Source organism: Aureobasidium melanogenum (assembly GCF_000721775.1).
Source record: "Aureobasidium melanogenum CBS 110374 unplaced genomic scaffold scaffold_2, whole genome shotgun sequence".
NCBI classification, from domain to species: Eukaryota; Fungi; Ascomycota; class Dothideomycetes; order Dothideales; family Saccotheciaceae; genus Aureobasidium; species Aureobasidium melanogenum.
The window spans coordinates 816,503-834,457 of record NW_024470054.1 but is presented as its reverse complement, the minus strand read 5'-3'; the positions used below and the strand labels follow the sequence as shown (position 1 = coordinate 834,457).

At 49.0% G+C, this 17,955-nt stretch overlaps 9 protein-coding genes across 9 annotated transcripts; 5 read left to right on the top strand and 4 right to left on the bottom strand.

Annotated features, from left to right (window-relative positions):
- Positions 1-800: 800 nt before the first annotated feature.
- M437DRAFT_72085 (putative C-8 sterol isomerase (Erg-1)) lies at positions 801-1,562 on the top strand (the record flags this gene model as incomplete). Its single annotated transcript, XM_041025793.1, has 2 exons — positions 801-1,161; positions 1,219-1,562. The coding sequence occupies 2 exons, from the start codon at positions 801-803 to the stop codon at positions 1,560-1,562; spliced, it is 705 nt and encodes a 234-aa protein (XP_040883543.1).
- A 1,067-nt stretch (positions 1,563-2,629) lies between these two features.
- M437DRAFT_81007 (uncharacterized protein) lies at positions 2,630-4,437 on the top strand (the record flags this gene model as incomplete). Its single annotated transcript, XM_041027468.1, has 2 exons — positions 2,630-3,284; positions 3,335-4,437. The coding sequence occupies 2 exons, from the start codon at positions 2,630-2,632 to the stop codon at positions 4,435-4,437; spliced, it is 1,758 nt and encodes a 585-aa protein (XP_040883542.1).
- Positions 4,438-4,912: 475 nt separating this feature from the next.
- M437DRAFT_81006 (uncharacterized protein) lies at positions 4,913-7,039 on the bottom strand (the record flags this gene model as incomplete). Its single annotated transcript, XM_041027467.1, has 7 exons — positions 4,913-5,240; positions 5,292-5,308; positions 5,364-6,280; positions 6,331-6,421; positions 6,480-6,538; positions 6,591-6,816; positions 6,863-7,039. 7 exons carry the CDS (start codon positions 7,037-7,039, stop codon positions 4,913-4,915), a joined length of 1,815 nt encoding a protein of 604 aa, XP_040883541.1.
- Positions 7,040-8,982: 1,943 nt separating this feature from the next.
- Positions 8,983-10,290, top strand: M437DRAFT_81005 (uncharacterized protein; the record flags this gene model as incomplete). Its single annotated transcript, XM_041027466.1, has 4 exons — positions 8,983-9,901; positions 9,962-10,050; positions 10,112-10,173; positions 10,248-10,290. 4 exons carry the CDS (start codon positions 8,983-8,985, stop codon positions 10,288-10,290), a joined length of 1,113 nt encoding a protein of 370 aa, XP_040883540.1.
- Positions 10,291-10,773: 483 nt separating this feature from the next.
- Positions 10,774-12,130, bottom strand: M437DRAFT_40140 (COP9 signalosome-like protein subunit 6; the record flags this gene model as incomplete). The annotated part of the gene is made up of 3 exons (XM_041020133.1): positions 10,774-11,282; positions 11,334-11,807; positions 11,860-12,130. The coding sequence occupies 3 exons, from the start codon at positions 12,128-12,130 to the stop codon at positions 10,774-10,776; spliced, it is 1,254 nt and encodes a 417-aa protein (XP_040883539.1).
- Positions 12,131-12,437: 307 nt separating this feature from the next.
- M437DRAFT_72081 (PHF5-like protein) lies at positions 12,438-12,881 on the top strand (the record flags this gene model as incomplete). The annotated part of the gene is made up of 3 exons (XM_041025792.1): positions 12,438-12,454; positions 12,509-12,683; positions 12,747-12,881. The coding sequence occupies 3 exons, from the start codon at positions 12,438-12,440 to the stop codon at positions 12,879-12,881; spliced, it is 327 nt and encodes a 108-aa protein (XP_040883538.1).
- Positions 12,882-13,596: 715 nt separating this feature from the next.
- Positions 13,597-14,553, bottom strand: M437DRAFT_72080 (uncharacterized protein; the record flags this gene model as incomplete). Its single annotated transcript, XM_041025791.1, has 2 exons — positions 13,597-14,332; positions 14,390-14,553. The coding sequence occupies 2 exons, from the start codon at positions 14,551-14,553 to the stop codon at positions 13,597-13,599; spliced, it is 900 nt and encodes a 299-aa protein (XP_040883537.1).
- A 217-nt stretch (positions 14,554-14,770) lies between these two features.
- On the top strand, positions 14,771-15,562 carry M437DRAFT_72079 (Cwf15/Cwc15 cell cycle control protein; the record flags this gene model as incomplete). Its single annotated transcript, XM_041025790.1, has 2 exons — positions 14,771-15,359; positions 15,414-15,562. The coding sequence occupies 2 exons, from the start codon at positions 14,771-14,773 to the stop codon at positions 15,560-15,562; spliced, it is 738 nt and encodes a 245-aa protein (XP_040883536.1).
- Positions 15,563-15,791: 229 nt separating this feature from the next.
- On the bottom strand, positions 15,792-17,245 carry M437DRAFT_62708 (uncharacterized protein; the record flags this gene model as incomplete). Its single annotated transcript, XM_041024136.1, has 6 exons — positions 15,792-15,838; positions 15,913-16,285; positions 16,518-16,574; positions 16,630-16,941; positions 16,989-17,039; positions 17,195-17,245. The coding sequence occupies 6 exons, from the start codon at positions 17,243-17,245 to the stop codon at positions 15,792-15,794; spliced, it is 891 nt and encodes a 296-aa protein (XP_040883535.1).
- Between the last annotated feature and the right edge of the window lie 710 nt (positions 17,246-17,955).

The following is a 17,955-nucleotide window of genomic DNA, read 5'->3' as shown; positions in this document are numbered from 1 at the left end:
AGGTGAGATTCGGAGAATCAAATCTGGGGGTCCTTCTTACTTTGCAACATGTGTGAGTTGTTCTGGAAGTACCGGAATGGCTTACGATGCAATCTATTGGTCGGCGCGCTCTCGATAAGTGCATTGAGGCTTGCAGTTGACAGTAAGCAGTGCACAACTGGAGCTGATTTTGGAAGTTTATCGTGCTGATGACCAGTACCCCAAATGGGTGCGGCCGCTTCTATGATGGTCGAGAATAGCTTGTATATTAGTTCAGAACTCTGATGGTCAGCCAATATGTTTGCCTCAGGATTCCCAGTACAGTCTCGAGGACGGAAAGGGCCCCAAGGCTGGCCCAGATATACATCAAGCTGATGTTCTCACCGAACCCTGTCAGTGACACGGTAACATTCAGGCACGTTGGTTGGTCAGGAAGAAGCAACTTTATCCTTTCAAGGAAAGGACACCTGTCAAAGATGGCAATGTGTAGTCTCCTGAGCCACAAGACCATCATCGGCCAAAGTTTCTGGGCTCCCTGATGAAGCAAAAGCTGCAACTCAAGATGTTCATGTTGTTCGTTCAACAACCATGAAGCTCATCACAATGCTCTGCTCACTGCGCTCAGCCCTGCGAGAAGCCGCGGATGCCGGCGAAGAAACCCCTTACGCACGGACCTTAACAACCCGGAGATTGACATCGGAGATATGAAATGGGCTGATTTTTTTGTTGATGTCTTCGATGTTACAAAACCCATGGATCAAGGGGAAATACTAGGACTTTGAACTTGTCTCTCCTGGCTCTAGACGACCTATACACCAAACATGGCAGCAAAGAAGAACGGCGGCTCAAAACCTGTGAAAGGCAGCAGCCGCGCAAACACATTTTCCATCATCGCGGTCCTCATCGCCCTTTTTTCCGCCATTGTTTACTATATGGAACAAAATCTTCAAAGTTTCTATGTTTTCGACACACAACAACTTCACGACCTTTCTAAGAGAGCAATCGCAAACCATGGAAACGACACTAAGGCTGTTGTTGCACAGATCGTTGGCGAGCTCAGCCAGGGTCCTGCTGCTGAATATGTCAACCTGAACGAGGAATGGGTCTTCAACAATGCTGGAGGCGCAATGGGTGCCATGTACATCATCCACGCCAGTATCACTGAGTACCTGATTATCTTTGGTAAGATCATCTGCGAATATCGTTTGTAGACTTTATGAAAGACTAACAAACATATAGGTACTGCCATTGGAACCGAAGGACATACTGGTCGCCACACTGCAGATGACTACTTCCACATTCTCAAGGGTACTCAGACTGCCTACTCACCTGCTGCCGGCCACTACGAGCCCGAGGTTTACCCCCAAGGCAGCGTACACCATTTGCGTCGTGGTGAGGTCAAGCAGTACAAGATGGACGACGCTTGCTTCGCTCTGGAGTACGCTCGTGGTTGGATTCCTCCTATGCTTGGTTTCGGTTTTGCCGATGGTCTTACCAGCACTCTTGACTTCCCTACTCTCTGGCACACCACCAGGATTACTGGCAGGGAAATGTTGTCGAACATGGCCAAGGGAAAGCTTTAGATGTCCAAAACTATTGTATATGAAGAATCCTGGATCTGTATCTCTGCTTGGACAAAGCTGCCGAGCACGCTCTGCCTACCATCTTCCCACTGTGATCGAGTGAATCAGCTCCACTACACTTCATGACAATTCAACAGGGCCAAAAACCTCCTCATTAGACGTTCGCCACCTTACTGTAAAAGAGGGACTTGAGTAACACGATACAACATGGGCCAATTGAAAATCTGTCCCGAGCCCATCGTGTGCCGCAACTTGAATCGCGAGACAAAAGTTAATGTGCACTAGCAGACTTTCCAAGGTTCAGGGTATGTCTCAACTGTTTTCTGTATGATAGATCAGCTAAGATGAATCTTTCTCGGCAAGGCAATTTACTTTTCTGTTCTCTTTCCTTCTCTTCAATCTTTGCTCTCTGCTCTCGGAGTTGCTTGCGTTTTTCTTGACTTGCTGATCCTGTCGCTTGAAGGTTTTGGATGACAACTGGATCTGTAAGGCCGGCTGTGACAGCGGCTCTAGCTTCTGCAGCAGATTCTGGCATGATGAGTTATGGTGAGGACGATCGGGAACACTGATAATGATTCGAGTAGCAGTTTGAGAAGGGTTTTTGGAAGGCGTGCAGGCCATACATATGTAGACACAGAGCTACGTGGTCAAATTGTCTCAGCTAAGAGGCTGCCACGTAGAAGCGCATGAGGCGCGCGGCACTGAGATGCCCCGCCAGCCTCATTCGCTGAGATGTACAAGTTGACCTGGCTGGATAGATTGAATGTTATTACCACTGTTCGGTGATTGGGAATTCACTATCGCAAGATACGTGGACCAACCCGAGGCTGTCGAAAGTGCATCGTCAAACCGCGCTTCCGTGCATGCAATAGCTTGAGGCATGTCGACGGTACGGAGTAATCTGCAGCATTGAAGCAAAGCCAATCACGTAGCTTCACATGCACGCGTTACGCGCCAGCGCTTGCGCCGTAGACCGTGTCGAGCTTGGCAAGATTGTGATATATCAAAAGAGGTGTTTGTTTTGGTATTCTGACCCCAGACCAGACACATACAACAAACCAACGAAAATGGATGACGACGAGCTAAACACCCTCCATGAGGATCGCGCGCGGACATGGCTCGATTACTACAATCGATCTTACGGCCCTGCTGGTGTTGAGAAGCTGGCATCTCAATACAGAGATGGCCAGCATTGCGAGTGTCTCGGCTTCATTCATGGAGGCTTCAACATCTGCTTCTGTGTTCTTTTCGATGATGGTGCAATGTGGGCGGTCCGATTTCCTATCGCTGGGTCGGTCATGCATCCAGAAGAAAAGGTCCGCCGGGAAGTTGCTGTCCTAAAGTTCGTCCAAGAGAAGACTCAAATACCTGTACCAAAACTCATCGCATATGGCTCTGCCTCGGACAACCACGATCCAGAAATCGGGCCCTATCTGATCTCAGAATGGGTTCGTGGTAAGCCACTAGTAGAACTGTTGGAACAGCTACCGCGTCCTGAATGGGGTCCAGTCTTACGAGACGACATCGATGATGACATTTTTTACAAGATTTACTCTCAGATGGCGGACATTCTTCTGGAACTTGCTTCTCATGACTTTGGTAAAATCGGCGCTCTGATTATACCAGACGGGGACGGCGAAGCGACCTCATGGCCAATTTGCACAAGGCCGTTGACACGCAAGATGAATGAGATTCAAAGAGCAGGATACGTCGTTGTGGATGGTATGTTCTGTTTCCAGAGCTTGACATGGAAATAGACTAATCCCTTTCAGATTGTACCGCGCCACCTTTTGACAATGTTACTGACTACATGAAGCATCTTTTGCAACAGAACATGACGCATTTGTACAAGCAGAGGAATTCTGTCGATGATGAGGAGGATGCACGGAGCAAATTTATCCTTCGCCGAAGGTTGCAAGCACTTGTACCTCACTTCACCTCCAAGTTCGACTCGGGACCATTCACTCTCTTCTGTGACGATGTGCATCCTCGAAATATCTTAGTCGATGAGAACACATACAAGATCACTGCCATCATCGATTGGGAGTGGACATATGCTGCTCCCCATGATTTTTTGGTCACACCTCCTTCTTGGCTAGTATTTGGAACCCCTACATCATGGATCGAGTCCGACGAGGTCAAGTTCAAGAAGCAGTTTACAATCTTTCTTCAAGCCCTAGAAGACGCAGAATCGAGAAGAGAGAAAGACCTTGCCCTCGAACAACCAAATGAGCAGCGTATCTCGACTGCTATGCGTCAGAGTTTCGAAGATGGCACATTCTGGTTCGTACAACTATTGTTGCAATCTTTCAACTTTGACGGAGAAGCGCTATGGCCACACCTGGAACCCTTTCTCCGAGAAAGGGGGTTACTCGAAGTCGGGATTCCAGACGAAAAGGAGGTCGAGGAATTCGTGGCTATGAAGATGAGAGACCTTCATGCGTACAAGGAAGAGCTGCAGAAAAAGTCTGGCGAGCAACACGCCGAATCAGAAGTGGATCCAAGTCCTCTAGCAAGCGATCACACAAATGGTCCTACAAATGATGATGCAGCAGCCACTGCAAAGCCTCTGGACGAACTCCATGAGCAATCACAGACACACTTGGGTGATCTAGAACCAACTACAGACCCTACCAAGCTTTCAAGCAACCAAACAACTAGATCAGCAGGCCATCGTACAGATGATCATTTGGTATCTTTGAACGCGCAAGGAAAAACAGATACAGACATAAGCGACCTACCAAGCACCCGAACAAGTGAACGCCAGAGGATGGAGTCAGAAGACCCTCAGGACCAGGACACCATGCCAGCATCGGAGACGGAGAAGCAACGCACATGGTTAGAGATGATGATTCCCTCATGCATCTTCAATTGAGAACAGTTTTGTAGCCTCTTGCGCACTGACAACAAAATCCGACGTTCGCGACTACCTGATTGGATTTGTAACATCCTGGCGGATGTGAAAATTTGTGTTGCCTATTTATGGAAGGAGCGAAAAATAGTCGAGGCTTCTCAAAGTAATCGGAGAACATGTGAGATTGGTTATGCTTATATGTAGCGAAAGGAGGTATCCAGTGTCGCCGATCCCCCTAATTCATCAACATGTCAACCTGGGTGAGCTCAATGAAGTAAGGGATGGAGCTTTATAGCGGAGAAGTGAGAGCTGTGTTATATATAATCTTCCTCCATCTAATCAGGAGGAACAAATGAGCATCGAGCATACAAATGAAATTATTACTGAGATCTCCATGTGCGAAATCTATTTCCTCAGCCTCTCGAGCACTGCAAGTTCCATTCTTCCTTAAGTACGCCTTCACCACCACCCAGTGAGTATGATGGTACTGACTGGTTTAGACACCAGAGTCGTCCTTCTTCCAGTAGGATTCTTTGGGGTAGAAATCGCGCCATGCTTCGCAAATATCGTTGAAGGAAGAGTCGAGCTGGATCTGGTCAGGTGTTTCGAGGAATTGTGTGGCCAAACCGTCGGCGACATGCCATGCAATATGGCAGTGCATGATCCAAGCACCAGGGTTGTTCGTCTCAAAAGCAAGAACCAACCATCCACCAGCTGGCAACATCGCGGTATCGCGGCGAGGAGGGTTTCTGAAGTTCAGCTCGCTCGCTTGGTCGTTGGTGTAGTTGCTGTTCTCTTTAGCGCCCAACACATAAAAGTCATGCCTGCAATTATGTTAATGATAATACAGTTTTGAATTGGAAGCCTGGACAAACCCATGGAGGTGAATTGGCTGAGCATAGTCAGTGAACTGTTTGCGCAGGGAAATAAAGATGTTTGGAACTTACATGGGGAATAGGTATGGCAACTCCTTGCGGATTTTTGATCTCTTGCAACACCCAATACGTCCAGGGAGTATCCGGCACATTGATCAGATTCTCTGATACTGGATAGCTTGTGTTCTTCTCCTGGACATATTCAAGGATTGGCTTGTTCCAATCCACATTTAGTGCAGTGGTGTTAATAGCCCATCTGAAGATAGTCTTGTTGTCAGATGTGACACCAGCCTGATCAGCTTGTACACTCAACAATGCAGGATTTGCCGTCAAGGCATTGTCAGGCACGAAACTGTCCCAGTAGGGCTCAAGTTTGTTCGAGTTGTAGGATTCGTCTGTGCATCGATCTGCATTATCTCCAGTTGTGTCCCAGGCAGTGCTGTCAGGATTGGCGAACGTTGAGTTGCTGTAGTGAATGATTGCCCTGATACCATTGGGGTTCTTGTTGCTGCCGCATTGCCCAATCACAGACCCAGTTGGGACATCTGCCCGGAACCAGTAGTTGCCTGCTGTTTGATTCGCTTCGATGATAACATCAAGTCTTTGACCAATGCCTACGAAAACACGTTCCGCTGTATAAGGCATGATGGGAACAAAGTCATTAGTGATGACTGTGAAGGGGTGACCATCGATAGAAACCATGAAGGCGCTATCCACAGAAGTGTTGATGAGTCGCAGACGGTATGTCTTGCCAGATTGTAATGTAGCATTGAAGTACTTGCCCTTGGTCCCGTCAGGGCTGACATTCATGCCGTTCACGAGACCAGTGTAAGCCTGGGGAGGTGCGATGCGTGACAAAGGGTTGTTGTAGAAGGCAGTTTCATCATACCAGTCCGTCAACGCGAAGGGGCCAAGATCTTCATCGTAGTTCCATGTAGCAGGGCCATCGATCACAATAGGACCAAGAACTCCTACACCATACTGAACACCTGTAATATTGGTCAGCACTGACACCGCATTGATATAGAGACAAACATACTCCAATGGCTGTGATACCAACTTGTACCATACTGCGTACAATGGAACCTATAAGTGCGAGATGATCCTGGAGCAATAGGGTACTCGGTTATCTGAAAATATATCGATACTTAGCATTTTCTCGTCAGGCGAAACTGTTGGTCAACCTACTCCTGGGACACCGTCTTGATCGCAAGTCTCATACTGTCTTATCCCGTGCCAGTGAATGCCTAGATTCAATCAGCTTATTGGCTTCCTGCGGGCAGTTTGGTACCGACACACCTGTTCCGTTGTCGGGCAAGTGGTTGTTCACAGTGACCTCGAGCCAATCTCCCCAGCTAGCTCTGATGACAGGTCCTGGGTACTGATCGTTGATCAACATGACCATACGTTCACCTGTGCCATCCGGATCGAGAGTTGTGTTTGTGATGTCCAATGTGTATGAGACGGTTTTACCCGTGTCAGGAAACTTCTGGTCAAAGTCGGTCGCAATAGAGAATCCATCGCCCTGTCCGAGTTAGCATGAGATACTGGGAGAATACCAAACTTCATACCCAGCATTGACGGCTGCTAGCAGTGTTGGTACACTCTGGATCAGGATCATCTGGAGTCAAAGTTGTGCCAGAGGCAGCAGCAGAAGATGTTGAGGAGGCTTGACGTTTAAAAGCTACTGAAGCAGTAGCAGAGGCGGCCAAGGAAGCGAACAGGGGTAGAGTACGCAGGAGATGCATGCTTGCGAGTGTTTGAGCACGATTGAGGTACTGTAATCATCTTGATGTGGATAAGCAGCTCTTATATACATATACTTGTCTAGCAAAGTAAAGACTGTTGCTCACAGGGCTGATGCTGGAAATTGGTCTCTGTACAGTAGAGTACAACTGTCATGTAGACGCTGAAAGCATTGCCCCGATCATTATAATAGAAATGACCTCCTTATCCTTGATCGGGGGAATGGCAGGGCTGCAGGTCAGATGGTCTGCCTGTTTTCCAATAGACTGCTGCGAAGTCAGCATCCAGTCTGCGTGCCAGCTTGACGACTCAGAATGTAGTATTCTAGCAACAAGATCATGCTGGGCTGTGTTTTTCTGGTCGGAAGTCATCACTAAAAAAATTGAGAGCACTTGGAATGTTCCTGATTGGTGATTGGCATATGTCGGGTGATTGTTGTGCCGTAAGAACTTTCTGAGGTGAGACGAGGTTGTATCTTCCGACGTAAGGTACGTGGCTCACAAGGCCCTTGTTTGCATAGCATGATGAATGCTTCGCCTCTAATCATGACAAGGGTCCAGGTGCAAGGAACACGATGTTCTTTCTGGAGAGCAAATCCTTATCCCTCGCGGATGGATTGCATCGGTTTCTGCCATGCAAGAGAATGTAGGAGCTGTAGCGTGACATTGCAAAGTCTCCCTCAGATCTGTACCTTCGGGGATACACGTTCGTGACGAGAACGAATATCACAGTAGTCACTGGCATGATTCGTTCTCTACCATGGACTGAACCTAACATGGCGTTTTCTCGTGATCTGAGGTTTTCGCATACCAGCCGTGGGTCAGAAAGTTGTACTTGAAAGCATGCAAAACATGGTTATTACGCTTGGTCGCCAAGGTCAGCCTTATGGGTATCCAGTGTCTACGGGACCTTCGGAGAGTTGTTGCTTATTCGGAGTTCTCCTCAACGGAAATAGATCCTCCCTTCCAACACGATAGCCAGGCTTATCCTTGCGCGTCAGGAATTTTCCACAGGCAAAAGAAAAACAAGCACCAGAAACGTGTACGATGTCTGTCTTGGGTGGATGCAGAAGAGGTTATGGCGGCCATGCATTCTTTGCAGATATCTAATATCGAAGACTCGATGGGTGGATCTGCTTTGCAGAATGGCTGGACCATCCACAAGAGTATACCGTAGCTATACCGTAGCTCCGGTTCGGTCATGCGCCGTGTCCCGATTGCTTTCTCACGATATTGCAAGTAAGGTCCCGGATGCATATCGCAAAAGGCAAAAGATACAATTTCAGAGTCTGCAGCTTGACGGTGCCCAGCTGCGTCCCGTGATGGATGATGGCATACCTGCTGCCTAGCAAGTCCAGAGCTAGGCACTTCTAATATCTCGCTGACGTGAAGCTGTGAGTGGTAGGGCCAGCCAGGAGTGCTGCTTCCCAAGTCCAAATTTGGCGCGCGCCTTCCCCGAGCCTCCGAGATGCATGCATGTCTTCTGCCGCGTACCACACCGCCTTCTTCCGACATCTACCTACTTGCATCGTGGCAGCAGCATCATCATCATATTCTTGACAATTCTACATGCATGTGTAAGGCTGCTTCCTGGGACAAATTGTTGGTCTCAATAGGCTCCGATCATGAGGTTCGCTATCATGAAACCGCTACTCGGCGACCTTATCTCCTTTTGGTCTCTGATGTCAGACTCGAGTCTGCAGGTCTGCTGGCCATGCCACGAGAATCCTCTTGCGAGGCAGTGTAGAGATACGTATGGACAGTCTCAAGTATGTGTGCTATTTTTTGCTGAGGAGGTAGGTCTGGTTGAAGAGACGATGGATTTGCTGCCAACTCGACGCCTCGCGATCTCAAGTATAAAGTGATCTCAGGTACAACTTGACTTTCTGAGGGCATTTGACACTGCAATCTTTCCTCTGATCAAGATCTTCTGGATCATCGATGCCATGTGGACATCCATACTAGCCATCGGGCTTGCGCTTTTGCAGCTTGCCAGTGCCTGTGAATCTTTCCCTGTCGACTTCAAGAACAATGGAGACTATTTCATCAACATCAACTCCAATAACTCTTTCACCGCCGTTTCAGAGTTCTACAACTGCCAGGAGCCTGCTCGCGTTGTCTTGATTACCCCGAAGAATAAAACCATCTTCTGCTCGGACGTCGCAACTTCACCAGATTACACTGATGAAACTACAACTTGTTCTATCTCGAAGAATCAGATGTACACTGGCGATTGGAAGCTCATACTTCTGGACAACAACGGCAATGGTAGCACGTTCAACGCCCAACGTCTCCTGCATCTCAGTGTTGGCGAGCAAGTCACCTCGGTCGTCATTCCTACCATAACCCTGAGCGTTACCCAAACGCCTACTTCCACCGTGAATGCTACGATCACAGATGTAGAATCGACAACCTTGACGCCTTCATCAGTTACCAGTCTTGCTAGCAATGCATTGACACAAACGCTTACTTCCTATCCGCCTCGCCAGACTGTCACGACCTCGTCAACGGCAACGGTCACACGCACCAAGACAAGGTTCACCTACACGGTCGAAACCTACACCGAGACTGAGCTCTGCGCAAACATCTTCGCAGCAGAGGTAGCCGATCCTACAGCCGATGCAGGTCTTCTTTCTATTGCCTCCGCCGCCATTGCTTCAGCAAGCGCAACCCCAGCTCCAGCCCGTCGTGCCAGAATCAGACGCGGTATCACCAAAGTTATGCAAGTTGCGAGACGCAATGTAGCCAATCTTGCTAAGCGTACTCCTGATAGCGCTACGGTCACCTCAACGGATACCAATACAGCACACTGGAGTTCTGTAACCTCTAGCTTTACAGCTTCCCCTGTCATTCTGACATCGACTAGTGAGTGCTTTCTAGCCTTTCAATCAACGAAGGTGTACGGAAGACTGACCTTATCTCCAGCAACTGTCGAAAGCACGACAACAATTACACCAGCACCCATTACCATCGTCGCGACCGGAACCACAATCACCAAGACTGCACCAACATCTGTAAGCACAGAACACCTTTTATGTTCCTCGAAGAATCCAGACCTAACAAACTTGAAATCAGACTCGCACAATCACCAAACGAACTACCAGGACATCTCGAGTCACAAAGACGGTGACTGCAACGTATGTTCTCCCTCCTCTCCTTGTTCCCGTTTGTCCTCATTTCATGATGTTTATTAACATGATTTTGCATACAGTCTCAGCATTACCAGCTGGGTGCCTGGCCCAAACTGTTTCTAGATCTGCAAGGTTTCTGCAGCAAACAGAAATTCGGACTTCCTTACAATGTGAAAAGGTTGAGCATTCGTGATATGCATTCAATTGGATTTTCTAGACTCTTGTCGTTCTTCTGGCTACACAATAGACACTTTGCTCTTTCCATCGGTCTTTTTCTTTTGTCCTTGTTCTGTGTTGATTTCGTTCTCTTCCAATCTATCCAAGTCCTTCATTACCATTGCCTACACCTGCTTTAATAAGTAACCCTTTGAAGACATGCACGAATACACGAAAACACTTGTTCAAGGGATATCGTTTTGACTTCATGGTGCAATGTCTTTTGAATGCATGACACATCTACTAGAAAAGCAAAAGAGAAAGAAAATAGAAAAAAAGGCCCCCAGTCTTTGGTCTAATGCGCCATTTACGCCTTTCCGCAGCTATGCATTAAAGATTCGTCATGAGAGTAGAAACGCTTACTCCTTCGATGCCGTCAAGAAGGTTACATCAAAGGTTGATTGGAGCGTAATCGTTAGACTCGCCAGGGGTACCCCAAGGGTCATCACCAGGTCCAGGGCCATAGTTGCTGAAACCACGACCACCACCCATCATACCGACATTGTTCCTGTCCGTCTTTGCCTTTTGGACAATCGAGTACTTTGAACCCATGTCCTTCGCTTGAGCTACTGTGCGGGTAAGAGAAGCGAGCAGGGATACCATGTGCACATCTGACTGTTCTTGTGACGAGGCTGTTGCGAGTGATGATTGTGGCATACCCGGGACTGGGATAGTGGTGGAGGGTTGAGAGACGGGAGGAGCGAGTAATGGTAGGCGAGAGAGCATGGATGAGATTTCGCGGAGGAGTTGATGGTTGAGAGGAGGATCGCTGGTGCCGGCTGAGATGGATGCATCGGTCAGATATGATTGTGGTAGTTCGGCTAGATAGGCCTTGATGAGGTTGATGCGTTGGTGCAGCATCTTGATGGCGTTGTACTTGGCAGTGAGAGATGAGATAACTATGAGTTGTTAGCCTGCGATTCTTACACAGAGATGTGATTCGCATTCACCTTCTTCATCTGCAGAACTGAGCTGAACATCGTTGGTAGCAGCACTTCCCTCAGCGCGAGACTTGCCTTTCGATGCAGGTGTGGCAGAATTTTGGACAGCAGCAGAGCCGCTACCCTTCGCAACAAAGTCGACAGCGATCATCTCAGCTTCTCCAGTCTCGACCTCAAAGGGTAGTTGACGGAAGCGCATCTGCAATTGGCGACCCATGCCCCATCCTTCGACCTGCATGCCCTTGTCTGCATTCTCACTGCCAGGCTCGTAGTAAGACTCGTAGATTGAGATGGGAAGTTTTCCGCCAGTAAGAGAGCCGTCAAGGATCGTCTGAGGGTGGAAGAGAAGGAGCATAAGCGAATCGTTGTACGAGTGTTGTAGTTGTTGAAGGATTGGCACATGGTCGGGGAGAGGACCTGAGGGAGGAGCGAGGGTGAAGATGGCGACGAGATCAAGAGGGGGAGATTTGTGAACGTCCTTGACTGATTCATGGTTAGCGGTGATGGTGCGGTGAATACGAGGAGATATACGCACACTGTTCTAGACGCTCGGCGAACCACTCTTCGTCCACCAGTACCTTATCTCCGTCCTCCTTGATCTTGCACTGGAAGGCTTGTTCCATGGTGACTGTACGTCCGTTTTGCTGACCGATGATTGCACCAATGATTGGGCCTTGCTGGCTGCGCATGGAGTGGCGCGTTATGTAGTCGGAGATGGTGAGCAGAACCAGAGGGTGCAGCTGGACTGACAGTGAGGAGTCCGAGGTGCTGGTAGACAGCAGAGAGTTGCTTGCCGTCTCGACCATGATTGCGAGAGTGTGTGAGTCGAGTGTTTACAATGCCTGGCAGTTGTGTTAGGTAGAGCGGAGAGAGTTGGATGACATCGGTGTTTCTGAGAGCAAGCTGCTTAGCCCCGTTTATCTCCGTGCCTGGCCCTCCTGCCTCACGAGCACTTTCATCTGCTCACTTGGGAAGCTTCGACAACTTCGACCGCAGATTCCACTCGCACGCCACACTTTTCTCTTGAATACTTCACAAAACCGAGTCGACTGTATCTATATCCTATACGCGACTCAGGAATTACCACCGACTCTCCGCTCCTGGACCGCCATCATGTCGCGCCATCACCCGTACGTTCATCGTGGAATCTACTGAAGAGGCACAAACTGATTGTTGGCACACAGTGATTTGGTCATGTGTCGCAAGACCGCTGGCATCGCCATCGGCCGCCTCTGCGACAAATGCGACGGCAAGTGCCCCGTCTGCGACAGTTACGTCCGCCCTACAACCCTCGTCCGCATCTGCGACGAATGCTCCTTCGGAAACTACCAAAACAAATGCGTTGTCTGCGGTGGCGAGGTAAAACTACACCCCATCCTTGACTCTTCATTCCTACGCATGTAGCTGACAAAGTAACCTCAGGGGATCTCCGACGCCTTCTACTGCTTCGAATGCACCCGGCTTGAAAAGGACAGAGATGGCTGCCCTAAGATTATAAATCTGGGTAGTTCAAGGACGGATCTGTTCTACCAGAAAAAGAATTTCCGGAATCATTAGCACCAATGAGCACCATTCTGAGAGTGTAGGATGGTCAATCACAACATGGAGCAAAAGGAAATTATTCTGCGTAGGCTTGCCAGCTGCCTAGCGCAACACCAAAACAGCGCCAATCGAAACTGTTTGCGGCGCTATTGTACCAAAGGCCTTATATGCAATGACGCGACGTAGTGGGTTAGCAGAGCAAGGACTGGGACCCTCGGCCTAGATTGAGCCACTCTCGAAGGAGACATTATCAGGAGAAACTACCTCGGACGGCCTCGCCTTTTCAGCGCTACATCGGGTTAGATCGAGTCTCTTGTACAGAGCAGTTCTCCACTGGAACCTGCTTTTCGATCATTCAGTCAGACAGAGAGACAAGGTTATGAACAATTTGCGAGCGTGGTAGAATGAAGATAGATGAACGACGCCTCTTAGCGACGATTTCAAGCCTCTATCATTCAGCTTTAATCCTTCTACCTTTTGTGATCTATGTTGTGATGTTGCCATGGTATTGGCAAGGCAACCCGGAGCCAATATGGCGACCATGTATCTTTACAATATCGTTGCGTCCAGAGTGGAGCTCTCGAGACAAGTGATGACTCCGTCTGAGTATGGTGCCTGTTCCTGGGTGGCGTCCCGTGGAGTACAGGCGGCTGTCCGATGTCTCGTAGCCTCAGTTTTCGGCAGCGAAGGAGGCAGTAGCTAGGTGGCGTGAGAACGAAACTCCAGAACCTCAGCCAGGGATGTTAGCAAGCTCTCTCGAGTTTGCAGCATTCAGCTCAGCCATAAGACCGCCCTTGTCCCTCTTCTTCTCGTCTGCATCCAATTTTGACTGCACAAACTGATGCAGAACCTTGACCTTCTCAAGCGCAACGTTTGAGCAGTTCAAAGTAGTTAGAGGATCAACAGGCACACCTCCATACTTTGCAATCTGGCAGACCTCGCCGTGGCGGTTCATACTAACAATCATCTCGCCATCGCGCACACTCTCTTCTGCGAGGTTTGCATCCAGCAGGACCGTCTCTCCACCATGGTAGAAGGAGAAAGAGACACAGAAGGGATGATGTTGCATAGCAAGCTTGACAGGTTCGCGCTCGCGAATATCGAATACTGTGACATCTTCTCCATGTACTTCAACCTCAGGCCGGCGGAAATGTTGTAGAGCGGCGACTAAGGCGATACAACAGGCATCGATTAAACCTCCATCGTGGTCTAGAACGTGTATGTCTGCGCGGACTGCAAAGCACTTTGCGCCGGCGATGATGCAGAGGGATTCCGTATCCAAGGCTCCTGAGCGACGAATGGATTTTTCTAGTAGACGTGATAGGACAACTTCGGCATCGTTGGGACGGCCGACTTCGAAGGCGGGAGAGGCCATGGGTGAGAGCTCGGTGGAGATTGTGAAGACGCCGTCGAACTTGCGATCAGGGAAGGGTGTTGTTACTTCGGCAGAGACACGTACGACAACTCTGGACTCATGTTAGTATTCAGTGTGATCTCTGTGTGGTGTATTGGTGGTTGCAGACCTCGTCTTGCCCAATCGAACATCAGCAACGCCATAGACGTCGCCGAATTCAAGCTCTAGATTTCTGTATTGATCGAGTTGACGGCCATCAAGACGAATGCTTTCGAAGAGTGCGTCGCGGATGAATTGGCGCTCATTGAGCGAGGGCTCGACCTCTCGTGGCATTGCAATGTAGTGTTGGACAGTATGACGTGAATATGCGATTTATATTTTGTCTCTTGAACATTTCCCCAATCGACTCTCTCCGCCGCCCGCTGCAAGCTCCGACTCGGCTTCTGCCGCGCAACCAGGTCGACAACTCTCTCTTCACTCTTTGCGACCATCGCATCTTTCTGTTCAACCTGCTATAACTCATCTCGTCACACATCTCAACAACTCAACCATGACCACCGCCCATCGTCCCACCTTCGACCCCGCCCGCGGCAAAGAAGCCCTTCGCGGTCCTGGATACCACCAACGTCTACTGCCAGCCCACAAGACCCTCAAGTTCCGACAAGCAACCCAAGGAACCACCGACGAGCACTCAGCACGCGACCTCCGCGCCGAACTGCTCCGCGCCGAACGCCGCCACTTTGCCAAAAAGGAAGGTCGTGAATTGTCTCCCGAAGAAGAAGAACAAGCAACACCACAACTCGCCATCGAGCAAGGAAAGACTCTAAAGCGCAATTTGGAGGATGGAGAGGGGCAAGAGGGAGATCAACAAGAGGAAGACTATGAAGCCAAAAGGAGGAGGGTGTTAGAAGAGACGCGTGATGTGGATGCAGATTCAGATGATGGTTCAGAAGAAGACTCTGATTCTTCGGATGATGAAGACGATGACGATGATGAGGAAGCAGAGCTGATGCGCGAGTTGGCAAAGATCAAGGCCGAACGTGCAGAAGCTGCTGCCAGAGAAGCTGCAGAACAAGCGGCAAAGGAGGAAGAACAGCAGATGCGGGATATCGCTACTGGAAACCCACTCCTGAACAAGGGTAAGATAATCTCATGTCTCGTGATACTGTTCGACTATTCTAACATATACCTAGGAGCATACGACGTCAAGCGAAGATGGGACGACGATGTTGTCTTCAAAAACCAGGCCAGGGGAACAGAAGACAAGAAGGGCAAGGAGTTTGTCAACGACTTGCTGAGATCAGACTTCCACAGACGTTTCATGAGCAAATACGTCCGTTAGGAAGAGTCTAACTCTCGACACTCGCACAAGCAATTCTGGACTAGAAGGCTCAAACAGAAAAACATCATGATTGGTCATTACGCCATAAAACTAATACTCTGGTTGCACATCATACTGGCTGCGACCGAGCTATTACTTTCTCATCATCATGTGTTCGACATGAAACACAGTTTAGTAGTCGGAACGGTCGTTGTAGGCACCAGCTGCCTCACGCTTGGCCTCGCCCTTCTCAACCATCTTCTCGTTGTTCATCATACCACCAAGCTTGCTCATCAGCTTTCCAGCCGTCGAATCTGAAAGCCACACGTTAGCATATATCATCTCAGAGGACCTAGGAAGCAACATCATACCACCGGACTTGCCAGAGTTCTGGTTATCGCTGGACGACGTGTAGTCCGACGATTTGTTGCCATAGCCAGCACCCCCTGTAGTTCCGCTGCCATACTGGTTCGAGCCCGAGTATGCAGAAGTATCACCCGAAGATCCGAAACGAGTATCGCTAGAATCCCCGAAGTCATCACGGCCAGAGCTGGACTTGTTGCCGTAGCCTGCACCTGAAGTGGCTGCAGATCCATAGTCGGAAGCACCAGAGTATGCACCGGTGTCGCCCGAGGAGCCGAAGCGAGTGTTGCTCGAGTCGTCATAAGAATCGCGGTCAGATGATGACTTGTTGCCGAAACCTGCACCGGATGTGGCAGCTGAGCCGTAATTGTCATCGAGAGACTGTGGGATTGAGTTAGCTTTAGCTCGTATTGCAATACGTATTGAGATCATGAACAAAGCGTCCATACTGTGAGCTTCTTCAACATGGTTGTCTTGATGTGACTTCGATGTATGGGTGGGGTAAGTGTCAATGTGTAAACAGAAAGGAGAAAATACAATAATGCTGGGAAGCAAGATAGATGTACAAAGATAAGGCAAAACTCAAAGGATTCCTTCTCATGCAAGTACTTACAGGGTAGTTTCCACCAGTGGTGTGGTGTGTATCTCTCTCGATACCATGAGAAGGCTTCTAATCATCCAATCAGTATCTCATGTCGATCAAATACCAAAATCAGGTAACTTACCAAATCATCATCGCCAAAGCTTCCAGTGGCAGAAGGTTGATGGTGAAGTCCACTGGTTCCAAAGTTGTCGTTTCCACTGCTGCCATAGCCACCAGTGTTGCTAGAGTCGTAGTTGTCTCCAGAAGATCCGAAACCAGAGCCAGAGTTGTTGCCACGGGAAGCGATGTCGTCGCTACCGAGAGCACCTCCCTGGTAAGCACCTCCTTGGTTGTAGTTTGAGGAGTCGTTGAATTGGTCACGGCCAAGACCACTGCCTGGGTTTGCTCCGCTGCTCAGGCTGTCATTTCCGTAGCTCGAGTCCTGTTTGTGCCGCTTGTAAGCAAAGATCTTCACATTTGACCAGTGAGAGATTAACTTACGCCGTAGCCTCCTGAGCCAGTGGTGCTGTCGTTGAAACCGCCTTGGCGACCCTATAGAGATACGCAGGTTAGATACAACAGCTTCAGAAGGAGTGATGATTTGCATAAGAAAAAGAGGGGTATCAACGGAATATTATGATAGGTCCAGCTGAAGCTCCAAAGTAGCTGGACGATCAAAGATAAGGGATATGCGAGGGGAACCATACAGTACTGCCGTACTCATCATTGTTGCTGCTGTAATCGTTGTTGTGAGACATTGTTGGAGGATCGTATGCGTCGTTCAAATATCAGATTGATTAATCAAAATAAAAAAAAAGTAACCACGTTGGACAGTAGCAGCAACGACTCATTTATGTATCAAGAAGAAAACCAGGTTTGGAAAGAAGCATCCAAGTCCCCTAATCGCAACACCACGAGCTGCGTCATACTCCCCAGTAGAAACCCACACTTTCCTTTCCCCTCCCGTGTAGCGGTTGAACAGAATCCTGCTCGACACGGCAACCCGCGTGGGATTTTGGTGCAGTCGATCGTCAAGAGGTGCTGATCAGCAAAAACAAGGGTCTTGCCAATCGAAGCTCCCCACTTTCGTCACGTTCCATATGCGAACTTCACGCCCAACAGTCTAGAACCTTGCAGAATGGTACAAGCCACCGCACACGCAGTAGGCTGTGCTATCTACGAAACCTGTTTGGTTGCTCGCCTACTTTGGTGCTTGCTGGACATTTGGAAATTGCACAAGACGTGACTTTGCACTCAGAGCAAGCCACACATTCATCACTCACAACAACTGATTCCAAGGAAACATAGCTACCAGGGCACTTATAGCGTGCTCTGCTGACGGTGGACCGGGATTACATTCTCATAGGGAAAAGTCTGAATTCACTCCAGGTCATCAGATCAAGGCAATCCTTGATCACGTCTAATCCTTGTCGTACAACAGTAAAGGGACATAACTCGTCATAATACA